Here is a 12,727-nt window from a genome sequence, read left to right on the forward strand (position 1 = left end):
AGTTTAAAGCAGTCTACATTAATCTATTTCTGATTTCAATATAATCCAACGTGATTCTGGTCTGTAACTTACTCTTGGGATAACCGCTAATTATTGTGTAAACCCCTGCACTCCAAGTAGATTTCAGACTGTAGCCTACTCCTGAGTCTCTGTTATTCTACATATAACTCCACCACCACTATCCCTCACTGCTGAACCCCTTGATTAGATTTTAGACTGCAACTCACTCCTGGGCATCTGATTTTCTGTTGAAATCCCACCAAACTCCAAGTGCAGATTCCAGCCCATTACTCACTCTCAGGTGTCTGATATTCTATATATAAATTCAGTGAACCCTTCAATTAGTTTCCAGCCTGTTTCTCAATCGCGGCTGTCTGTTATTCTATGTATAAACTCTCCAAACTCTTTAATTAGAGTCCAGACTGTAACTCAGTCCCGGGAATCTTTTGTTAGATTGGTCGACTCCCCTGAATCCCTTGATTGGATTCCAGCTTGCCTTGCAATTCACTCCCAGGAATTTATTATTCAACTGTGAGGGACTAAGACCTGACTGTTTTTTTTTTAATAAAAGATATAGAGATACGATCATTGTTATTTCAAAAAATTTAAAACTGGACAAAGACCCTTAAAATGGCTAAATTTATGTCTGTCTGTGATCCCTGAACAAAAGGAGCCATCTGGAAGTATCAGGGAAATTTGCACACCCTGATCGCTGGGGAGCCACTAACAAGCCACAATGGGCTGCACAGGCCAAATTTAAAGAGAGATGTACAAAGGCCATTTGCATTTCATAACCCAGGCTGGCCAACAGGAGTCTGCTCATCTGCTAAGGCAAAGGGCCTCATAACTTCCTTTTCAATTCTTCAGGGACAATCTCAGGGACCCAAACGAGGGATACACATCCTGTGTCAAAGAGAGTGTGGAGAATTGGGTGTCATGTGACATGGGCCTCTGGCTTGTGGAGCCAGTAATATTCCCTTGCTGACCTGAAAATCTCAACCTGCTTTTCCCATCTAGCTGATAGCCTCATGGAAAAGGAGCTGTGGCTTAGGTTGGATACCTGGCTCCATCTATCCTGCCTCTGCTGGAAATTCTGTACCGTTGCCTACAAGACAGATTCATCTCTGCATGCCTGTCTCATCGTGTGAAGTCAACACCACAGGAAAAGTGAATTATACAGCATCGGTTTTCAACCCACTGACCGCCATGAAGAAAAAATACATTGGACTTTGATTCTGGGATCTGGAACCCAGGTGAAGCAATATTTATTTCCTCTGTGGTCTTGGTACTGTAAGTCCTTCTTTTCTCTATCCCTCTCTTTACTGACTGAGTGTGCAGGTGACATTGGGTTTTGAGTGTGTAGAATTTAAATGAACCCTTTGAGTTCATTCGAACTCAAGTTTGCTGTGAGGCTATTAATAGAAAATTGGATCACACCAAAACTGATGAGTTGGGAAATCTGCCACCACTTGTAAAGCGGGAAGCAAATCAAAAACACCTTTCTGTTTATGGGTGGGTGGTGAGAGGAGAAATTAGTGCTGTTTAAATACACTCCACTCCTGTCCATAACACTACATATAAACCCACCCAAACCCCTTGATTAGATTCCGGTCTATAACTCACTCCCAGGTCTCTGTTATTCCATATATAAACCCCTCCAATCCCCACAAATAGACTGGAGTATCTCACTCCATTCCGCCTTACCCGTAGCTGTACCCTTCCGGTATTGGGCGCGGAATGCGTGTTCTGGGCAGCAGGAAGAAGGTGCGTAGGAGGAGGATGGAGCTGAGACAGGTGATGAACAGGAACATGGACATCAGGGAAAGACCAGCCTCATACAAAACCTACAGGGAGAAGAGGGAGTGAGAGTGAAAATGGAATAATGGAAGTGACCTTGAACAGTGGATCTCACCTGACTTCACCCTCTTTGCTTTCCCCTATTCTTTCTCCCTTCCCCTCACCCCATCTCTCTACCCCACACCTTTTCTCTCCCTATGCCTTGTCTCTATCACCCAGCAACATCTCCCCCTCTCTCTCTCCATGACATGACTCTCTCCTCTCTCTCCCTCACTGCATCCCACTCTACCTTATGCACACCTCACTCTCCCTGTATCATGTCTCTATCCACACCCAGTACCATCTCTGACTCTCCCTGTGTCCCTTCTCTCTTCACTCTCTGAATCTGTTTTAGGTATGTTATATATCATTCGGTAGGTGTAATGAAGTCTTCATAGTCTTAAGTAGTTTAACTGTATGCATTAATTAACTACAAGAACTATCTACATATATACAGTAAAAGGTTCAAACAAGGAGTGGTCTCCATGCTTGCTTGTACACACAGCTCTGTCCAACACCAGACTGACACCTAGGTTCTCCCACATCACTTTGTGGGTGGTAATGCACTCAGTCCCACGTTAACACTATATGTGCTAGACCTTTATACTACACCTCCCCCAAGTCTTTATCCAATGTATTTTAAGTTTTTCTAGTTTACCCCTTGCACTGACATTGTTACTACTACCCCATCTCCCCCACTTCAAGTCTCTCACTTCATGGGTTCAGGTGGTCTGGAGGCCTTATAATGTTCTAGATCTCGTTCGCGCATCTGCCAGAGGAGCGATAGGCTCTGTTGTTGCAGGTAAACCCTCTTCACTTGGAGGCTGTTCTGGCACCTGGGTGTATTTTCATCCCCTTTTTCCATTCCTTCATATCGAGTCGCTCTTTGTCGGTTCAGCAGTCGCAGTGATAGGTGGTGGTTATTCCATCCCATTTCTTGCGGGGTGAGTGAACGTTGTGCTCACCCCCATGTCGTTTGTTTTCTCTTCTTCCTTCATCACGTGGGTTGTCGTGATGTGCTCTGTGACAGAAGACGGCCGTTCTTGTCATGAGGATGTTTTTATTTTTAAGTAAGGGACCTTTGCGTTTGGCTGTGTCGTGTGCTGTCGGCAATGGACGGCCGTTGCTTGGTTCCAGCGTCCTGTGGCACTGTCATGCTGGCTGGGAGTTGCAGCGTTTGCCCTGTGTTCGCAGGGTTGACCTCACTAACAGTCGCTGGGGCTGGAGGTTGAGGCTCTTCTGGCCGTCGGTTGCTCTCTTGTCCATCCTCCACCGGAGTTGTCTTGGTAGCCACCTGAGCGATTGTCTGGTCTGACCAATGAGGTCCTTCCGGCACCTGTAATGAAAATGGACAACCCTCCGCAAAGAGAGAAGACAGTTTCAGAGCTGAAGTCCCAGCCAGGATACTCTTTCTTTGTCGGAGCTCTAGGGAACTCGTAGTCTGGTAAAACTTACGGCAGTGGCTGTCTTGATATCTTCTGCCGTTTTGAGGAGTTTCAGGGCTACACAGGCATCTCTGCTCAGGAGGGAAGGCGACTGGTCATGGATGACGTGCATCAATCAGCTCGAAGATTTGTTTGCAGCCATACCCGAGCGGCTCCAGAATCATGCCTATGACCAGAATTCAGATTCCTCCTGGGCCACAGAGCTGTGCGTCTGTTGTTTGAAGCCAGAGCTCCCTCAGCCATCGTTCTATGACCAGTAGGACCAGAACGCTGGCCCCAGCGTCCAATTTAAAGTTTGTGAGATGGCTGCGAGCCGAAATGTCTGCATTCCAATGTGAGAATCCAGGATCTTCGACCTCACCCAAGAAGCATGGCTGCGTGTCCTCTTGCTGTGCAGTCTCAACCTCATGAATCACCTTCGGGTCTGCTGTGTGCTCAGACGTTTCAGCCTCGCACAGTTTGCTGAAGTGTCCAGTTCTGCTGCATTGAAAGCATTGGGCTGAAATTGCAGGACGTTGATCTCCCCTGTGGGGGGCGCTTTGCTCCACAGCGCTGGCATGGTCTCTCTGCTGGCCAGACAGGGTATTGCTTCCCTTGGCCTGGAGTGCCCCTGTTTCTGTGCTGTTTAACTAACTGGACTGTGGGGTTTCCTCTGTACCACGGTTAACTTTCTCCTCTTAAAATGGACCAGTGCGGCACACGGAGTGTTGTAGACTGCCTAACAACCTGGATAGCTTTCCTGACGGTGAGACCTTCCTTCGCTTGCAGCATGCCTGACAGTCCGTCGTCTGCCAATCCTACAACTATTCTATCCCTGACACGTTCAGATTTAGGTCAATTTCAGGTCAGCTAATCGTGTACAGATCTTTAATGAATGGGTTGGCAGGTTCTCCTGGCTGCCGGACATGCTTATTACATTTAGCACTTTCAAAGATTTTGTTACTTCCTAGGTTAAAATAAACATCCAAATATTTTAACACTTCTTCAAATTTAGCAGATGATTCATTGATTCCTAACCTCGCAATAAGGTCGTCCACTATCAGGTCATCCGCTAATGGGCCGACTGAATAAAGTAGAGTGTTAACTCGTTCAGCTTCTGCCTTTCCATCCAGGCCTGAAGTCATCATCTATCTCAGGGATCTCCAAAGCCCCCATTTATATGATTGAAGTCCACATTGATCTGGAAGAGTGGGGCTCTGATCCATCGGTAAAAAATGTTTAAAAAGTGCAGGTTCAGCTTTAAGAAGTTGCTGAAAATCAAGGCAGAGCCACCATTCCTTTGAAGACAAAGTGTTTACCCACACTTGCCGGTTTTGGCGGGTTCCCCTGCAATGCTACTCGTGTTCAGGCTTGAAAAAGCTTTTAAACAGGGGCTGCTTGAATCTGCTGGCTGCCGGCTTCTCCATTTTAGCACTAGGCTTTAGGGCCGCGAAAAGGGCAAACTCCAGCCCCCTTGCTCGCCTTGAAAGCTGACTCTTTAGTTGCAACCCTTCCAAATGAATTCTTTATTATGTATGTTTTTTTCCTTTTGGGAGGGAGCTCGGCAACTGACTCAAGAGTCTGGGTTTTCCAACGGAGTTTTGAAACGGGGATTTCTGACCAGTGAACTATTTAAAAAGTTTCTCAGGACTTGCCAAAGACCTCTGAGTAAGACTGCTTGCCTTGTTTAACGAAGGTCGGCAGAATCTTCCCTCTGAGGATTGAAGCTGGACTTCAAGGGATATCCTATGGAGTCTTCTGCTGCAGTGAGAAATTTGAAATTTCTGCCTTCAGCTGCCAAGGCTTGTCATGAAATATAGATTAGTTAGGCGGAAACATAGATAATAAGTCGAATTCCTATACAATTAGAGTTAAATAAATGGTGCCTTTGGTAAACAAGGCAAATAGTCTTACCCAGAGGACCTTGTGGACACAGAGGGACATCTCAACCTAACATATCAGATGGAACTTTTCCAAACCCTTTGATATAAACATCCTGGGACGGGCTGTTACAGAAGTTCGCAAAGGACACCACAGCACCGGACTATCCCAGAAAAATCAGAACGTTTAATTTCTGCCCGTTCCACATACTAAATCGCTTACTTTTTGAGAAAAGAAATTTCAACAAAGTATGACATGCCAGGGTCAACTTGGTCTGGAAAAGGTCCCACTGATATTTCTTTTCACGTTCAAAAGAAGGATTCATCACACATTGGCTTTAGATGGTACAGAACACCTCCTTAAACATTACCACTTAATTTAAAGCCATTAATCAACCTAACTGGAATTCTGCACATCACTCTTCAATTCTTAAGGGAGGGTTTCAGATTCCTGGATCACTGGGACCGTTTCTGGGGAAGGTGGGACCTGTACAAGCGGGACGGTCTACATCTGCACCAGAGCGGGACTAATATCCTTGCGGGCGGGTTTGCTAGTGCTGTCGGGAGGAGTTTAAACTAATTCGGCTGGGGGAGGGGACACAGAATGTTAGCAGAATAGGGACACATCATAATACAGTAAAACAATCAAGTCAGAGGGAGTAGAGCTGCAATGGGCTTCAAGGGAGTAAGGCAAGGCTGGATGGCCTTTACTTTAATGCCAGGAGCATTACAGGTAAAACAGATGAGTTAAGAGTGGGGATTGACACGTGGAATTATGCTATAGTAGCCATCACGAGACATGGTTGAGAGAAGGGCAGGATTGGCAGCTCAACATTCCGGGATATAGAATCTTCAGGCAAGACAGGGGAGGGGGTAAAAGAGGAGGAGGCATTGAATTATTAGTTAAGGAGTCAGTTACTGCAGTAAGGAGAGATGATATCTTGGAGGGGGCACTGAATGAAGCTTTGCGGGTAGAGCTTAGGAATAAACAAGGGGCAACCACATTATTAGCTGTTTATTATAGACCTCCAGACGGTGGGAAATTGAGGAACAAATATGTGCACAATTTGTGGAGACGTGTAAAAACAATAACAATAGGGTAATTGTGGGAGAATAAAATACATATACAGGATAACAAAGGGTTAAGTGGTTAAAACATAGTGGAATACTACAATGAAGTGTCCTTGCACAGTACGTCAAGTAATAGACCTGCGCTGTCAGCTATTGTGGAGGAATGAAATCAAGTATACTGAACAAACTACCAAGCGCCCTTGAAACCAAGCTAGTATGTCTGTTGTCAGCACATGAGATAGGGCCTAGTTAAGCTATCTGTTGTCTGTCCAGATGACTAATCACCAGATGGGCTACTCAAGGTTTTTGCGTAATTATAAACTAAGAAAGAACATTTGTATGTGTGCCAAAGATAAGATTTCGATGTTATTAATTACTAAAGATCAAGCAGCTTTGTAAATCACATGACCTCTGTTACGTACGATTTTGCTATAACTAGGTGTGTACTCTGATGCTTCTCAGAGTGCCGGCTAGCTCCATTGTATGCTGCTGGGCTCCCCATGATATCATGATTCAATAAAGACTTCCAAGACAAACCTCCTGGGTCCGAGTGTTCACTCCGTTTTCCGCGACAGTAATTATATTAGGTGATTTCAACTTTCCCAACATTAATTGGGATAGACATAGTGTTAAGGGCTTGGATGGATTGGATTTCTTGAAATGTGTACTGGAGAACTTTTTAGGTCAATATTTAGAGGGTCCAACAAGGGATGGTGCATTGCTGGACCAAATTCTGGGGAATGAAGCCGGACAGGTGGCTGAGGTGGTGGTGGGCGAGCATTTTAGCGATAGCGACCACAACATGGTACAGTTTAAGTTTGTTATGGAGAAAGAAATCAACAAGTTGCAAAAAAATGTTTTGGATTGGGGGAGAGTGGATTTTAGTAAAATACAACAGGATCTGGCCAAGGTAGACTGGGAACAGTTACTTGTGGGGAAATCTACAGAGGAACAGTGGGGGGTGTTCAAAAAGGAAATGGGGAGGGTACAGTCTCAACATGTTCCCTCTACAGTGATAGGAAGGAGTAACAAGCCCAGAGAACCATGGATGACCAGAGATATTCAGGTTATGATGAGAAGAAAAAGAGAGGCTTTTAGCAGGTACAAGGGAAGCAAATCAGCAGAGGCATTAGTGGAGTACAGACAGTGCAGGGTGGAGCTTAAGAAAGCAATTAAGAGAGCAAAGAAGGGATATGAGAAAGCTCTGGCTGGTAAAAGTAGGGAAAATTCCAAGATATTCTATAAATATATCAATGGGAAGAGGATAACCAGGGAAAGAGTAGGGCCGATAAGGGACCAAGGGGGCAATCTATGGGTGGAGCCAGAGGACATCGCTAGAGTGTTGAATGAATATTTCACGTCCGTCTTCACCTAAGAGAATGAGGATGAAGGTATCGAACTCGGGGAGAGAGACTGCGAAGTTCTTAAGAAAATTGATATAGGGAGTGATAAGGTATTGGAGGTGTTGGCAGGCTTAAAAGTGGACAAATCTCCAGGTCCGGATGATTTGTGTCCCAGACTGCTGAGGGAGGCAAGGGGGGAGATCGTAGGGGCTCTGACCTGAATTTTTAATTCCTCTCCGGCCACGGGGGAGGTGCCAGAGGACTGGAGAACAGCTAATGTGGTTCTGCTATTTAAGAAGGGTTGTAGAGATAAGCCAGGGAACTACAGGTCAGTGAGTCTCACGTCAGTGGTAGGGAAACTATTGGAGAAAGTTCTGAAGGAGAGTATCTATCTCCACTTGGAGAGGCAAGGTTTGATCAGGGCTAGTCAGCATGGCTTTGTCAGAGGGAGGTCATGCCTAACAAATTTGATTGAATTTTTTGAGGAGGTGACCAGGTGTGTCGATGAGGGTAGTGCAGTTGATGTAGTTTATATGGATTTCAGCAAAGCCTTTGACAAGGTCCCACATGGGAGACTTATAAAGAAGGCAAATGCACATGGGATACAGGGTAATTTGATAAGGTGGATTCAAAATTGGCTTAGATGTAGGAGACAGAGGGTGATGACAGAAGGATGCTTTAGTGACTGGAAGCCAGTGTCCAGTGGCGTACCACAGGGATCTGTGCTCGGTTCCCTATCATTTGACATTTATATAAACGACATAGATGATTATGTGGGGGGTAGGATTAGTAAGTTTGCGGACAACACAAAGATTGGCCGGGTGGTTAACAGTGAGGTTGAGTGTTTTGGGCTACAGGAAGATATAGACGGGATGGTCAAATGGGCATATAAATGGTAAAAGGAATTTAACCCTGAAAAGTGTGAGGTGATACACTTGAAGGAGTAATTTGACGAGGACGTATTCAACGAACGGCATGACACTAGGAAGTTCTGAGGAACAAAGGGACCTTGGTGTGTCCATAGGTCTCTGAAGGAGGAGGGGCATGTTAGTGGGGTGGTGAAAAAGGCATATGGGACACTTGTCTTTATCAATCGAGGCATAGATTACAAAAGTAGGGAGGTCATGTTGGAGTTGTATAGAACCTTAGAGAGGCCACAGCTGGAGTACTGTGTGCAATTCTGGTCGCCACATTATAGGAAGGATATGATTGCACTGGAGGGGGTGCAGAGGAGATTCACCAGGATGTTGCCTGGGATGAAACATTTAAGTCATGAAGAGAGGTTGGATAGACTTGGGTTGTTTTCATTGGAGCAGAGAAGACTGAGGGGCGACCTGATCGAGGTGTACAAGATTATAAGGGGCATGGACAGGGTGGATCGGGAGCAGCTGTTCCCCTTAGTTGAAGGGTCAGTCATAAGGGAGCATAAGTTCAAGGTGAGGGGCAGGAGGTTTAGGGGGGAGGTGAGGAAAAACCTTTTTACCCAGAGGGTGGTGACGGTCTGGAATGCGCTGCCTGGGAGGGTGGTGGAGGCGGGTCGCCTCACATCCTTTAAAAAGTACCTGGATGAGCACTTGGCACGTCATAACATTCAAGGTTATGGGCCAAGTGCTGGTAAATGGGATTAGGTAGGTAGGTCAGGTGTCTCTCAGGTGTCGGTGCAGACTCGATGGGCCGAAGGGCCTCTTCTGCACTGTGATTCTGTGTGATTCTTGTTGAAATGAAGAAAGGAAAGAGAATGGCCGGGGTTTCCCGGCCCTGTTATGGCAGGACCAGCCGTGGGAGATTCGGTGGCCCAGCCAAAAGTGTTTGACCTCTTGACGATCTAATCATGGACAAAGGAACCATAAGATGCCCATGCAGTGAAGCTTAAAGTTGAAGACCCTTTTTTAGAAAAGAAAAATAGTGAAAATAAGAAACACTCATAGTCATAATAAGACAAAGTCATAATAAGCTTTGCCACTGGAAGTATTGTCAACAGTTATTGACCAGATAAACGCTCACAATATTCACATAATAGGGCAATCCTCAACAATTAAATAATTCTCAATAATAGAAATGATATAACCTTATAAAGAGCAGAGGGGCTTACACAAAGCGGTAGTGCCAACAGTTGCTAAGGATGATCAAATTCAACTCAATAGATAGAAACCTTTTCTCAGTTAAGACAGAGGTGTTGATCAGAAACCTTTAGGTCAACATTTCTCGGGCTGCTGAGGAGGTGGACAATTTAAAGCGAGTTGCAACTCTGGAGTGTGCAGCTCATCAGGTAACCAAAGCACTCAAGGATTTGGGTAACACTTTATTTTAAATATTTAATGGATGTTCTGAGATACCCTAGCACAGCAAGAGTCTTTATAATATCAGATTCTACATATAGAACTAAGATTATATTCTCCATCTTTCTATAATCTTTAATTTTGTGATATGTTTATCCCCTTGGTCTATTGCAAGTTATGGTTCTTTACTAACTAATTTATAAGTCTGTTAAAGTATAATGTCTCACGTAGTATTCTGAATGCAGCTTTAAGAGCCCCTCTCTTGTACACTCCAAAGTGGGGAGGTACAATTTTTTGAAGAGGTCCCTAACCCCTCTGGACCCTTATATTGACCAGTAACTATAACCTAGCTGATAATTATTTAAAAAGGCTATCTGAAAGAAGGGAAGTTTCTTGATGGTTATCTTACTTGGGGGGAGAGGTAGTTCACTTTCTTGGACCCAAAGAAAGTCTCTGCAGGAAGTGGCTATTTTAAACTCAAGTGAAGGCGATGGTTAAGAGGATACTCCTGTTCTGACATAGCCCCAAAAAATGCGTTAGGATTATAATCCACTTCAGCCTTTCTTTGAAGCTTTCCCCCTGACCAACTTTCCTCTGTGCATCTGCTTATCGAGCTTTTCTTCAGGTCAGAATGAAATGCTTCTTTGAATTATTCTTTATTCTTGCAGGATTTTCGTTTCTCCCTGCGTTTTTTTGTAGGGTTTTGGGATTTTCCTTTCGCTGCCACCATGTTGTCGGATACCGTTTGGTAGGCCTTAGTGACGTCTTTGTAGTCTTAAATAGATTAACTGCATGTATTTATTAACTACAAGAACTATGTACATATATACAGTAAAGCGTTCAAGCTAGGAGTTGTCTCCGAGCTTGCTTGTACACACGGCTCTGTGCCAACACTAGGCTGATCCCCAAGTACGGGTCATGTGTTCTCAAATTACAGTGTGGGTGGTACTGTACTCAGCCCCACATGAACCCTATACCTGCCAGACCCTTATACTACAGAATCCTGTCTTCTCCGGCCCCTGTTCTCCCTATCCCAATGCCCTCTCCCTCTCCATACCCAAGCCCCTCTCTCCTCGGCCATTATCTCTCTCTCTCAACCCTGCTCTCTCTCTCCACACCCAGATACCCACCTCATCCTCCACTCCCCTCTCCGCAGACAGAGTGCGTGAAGCTCTGCTCTCTCTGATGGGTCAGTATGAGAATGACATTTCACCCTCTGAGCTGTTTTTTGAGCCGAGCAGCGAGTACAATTTATTGGCCCTCGATCTGTATGAAGTAGTTTATTACCAGCATTCCTCACCTTGACCAACAGAAACACGGCTGCTGACGAACTGAAAGCTCCATTGTACAGAGTGATAATTGTGGAGCGTTTGTTCTCAAATAAGTTTCCAACCTGTGGATCAGATACAACAAAAGCGATCAATGGATCTCGATCTGAGTGCGCTTACAAGCATTTGAAGCTGTTCCCAAACAGCTCCACAAATAGTCTGGACATTGAGAACAGGAAAGGTCTAGGCTCCAATCCCGGCATAGATCTGAGTTAGCCTGATCACACCCGGTGTGGTACTGAGGACCACCCGCACAGAGCAGGAAAGGCCCAGGCTCCAATCCTGGCCTGATCACACCTGGTGTGGTACTTAGCCCCACCCACGCAGAGGAGGAAAGGCCCAGGCTCTAATCCTGGCCTGATCACACCTGGTGTGGTACTTAGCCCCACACATAGAGCAGGAAAGGCCCAGGCTCCAATCCTGGCCTGATCACACCTAGTGTGGTACTTATCCCCACACACACACAGCAGGAAAGGCCCAGGCTCCAATCCTGGCCTGATCACACCTGGTGTGGTACTTAGCCCCACACATAGAGCAGGAAAGGCCCAGGCTCCAATCCTGGCCTGATCACACCTAGTGTGGTACTTAGCCCCACACACACAGAGCAGGAAAGGCCCAGGCTCCAATCCTGGCCTGATCACACCTGGTGTGGTACTTAGCCCCACACACACGGCAGGAATGGCCCAGGTTTCATTCTGTGATGTGTGTCATGTCCTGTTGCACTAGTAAATGGCACTATAACATTTTCCATTTGCACAGTTATAGATATCACCACTGAAGAGAATGACGCCAGCAGGAACCAGTTATAATCCATTGATTCTGCTTCATTGCATTAACCTGACCTCTCCTGTTTATTACCATTTCCCTGTGAAGACCGATATAAACACCAGGAGTCAATCACACAGCATACAGCTCCCATTCACATTCATCACCTCAGGACATTGCAAAATCACTTTCCAGCCAATGGCAGGGGCTTCTGAAGTGTGCTCACTGTTGCAATCTATGAATTAAAGCTGTGAGCCTGTGCACAGCAAGATCCAAACAGCACTGTCAACCCCTCCCCTCTCACAGGAGGAATAAAAACTAAAACCCGGGAAATGGCTGGTCTGCTCTGATCTTTTATATCTTAAAATGGAACGGCAGTTCCAACCAAATCCAGTCATTTCCAAGTTTAACTGCATTTTCCTTCCAGCACTTGTCCCCAAAAGAGTCAGCTATCCCTCAGAACTGACCCTCTGACAGTGCAGCACTCCCTCCGAACTGACCCTCCGACAGTGCAGTGCTCCCTCAGCTCTGACCCTCTGATGTTGCAGCGCTCCCTCAGCACTGACCCTCCAACAGTGCAGCATTCCCTCAGTACTGACCCTCCGACAGTGCAGCGCTCCCTCAGTACTGACCCTCCGACAGTGCAGCGCTCCCTCAGCACTGACCCTCCGACAGTGCAGCGCTCCCTCAGTACTGACCCTCCTACAGTGCAGCATTCCCTCAGCACTGACCCTCTGACAGTGCAGCGCTCCCTCAGTACCGACTCTTCTACAGTGCAGCACTCCCTCAGCAGTGACCCAC

At 45.9% G+C, this 12,727-nt stretch overlaps 1 protein-coding gene across 1 annotated transcript in view; it reads right to left on the reverse strand.

Moving 5' to 3' along the window:
- Positions 1-12,727, reverse strand: part of LOC144671990 (equilibrative nucleobase transporter 1-like) — a 74,728-nt gene that overhangs the window by 29,704 nt on the left and 32,297 nt on the right. The window contains exons 5-6 of the mRNA XM_078533926.1: positions 11,134-11,226; positions 1,705-1,844 (exon numbers count right to left, since the gene is read on the reverse strand). Coding sequence (XP_078390052.1) covers positions 1,705-1,844; positions 11,134-11,226 — 233 coding nt within the window. The remainder of the gene's footprint in view (positions 1-1,704; positions 1,845-11,133; positions 11,227-12,727) is intronic.

This window comes from Cetorhinus maximus, chromosome 35 (assembly GCF_964194155.1).
Source record: "Cetorhinus maximus chromosome 35, sCetMax3.hap1.1, whole genome shotgun sequence".
Taxonomy (NCBI): Eukaryota; Metazoa; Chordata; class Chondrichthyes; order Lamniformes; family Cetorhinidae; genus Cetorhinus; species Cetorhinus maximus.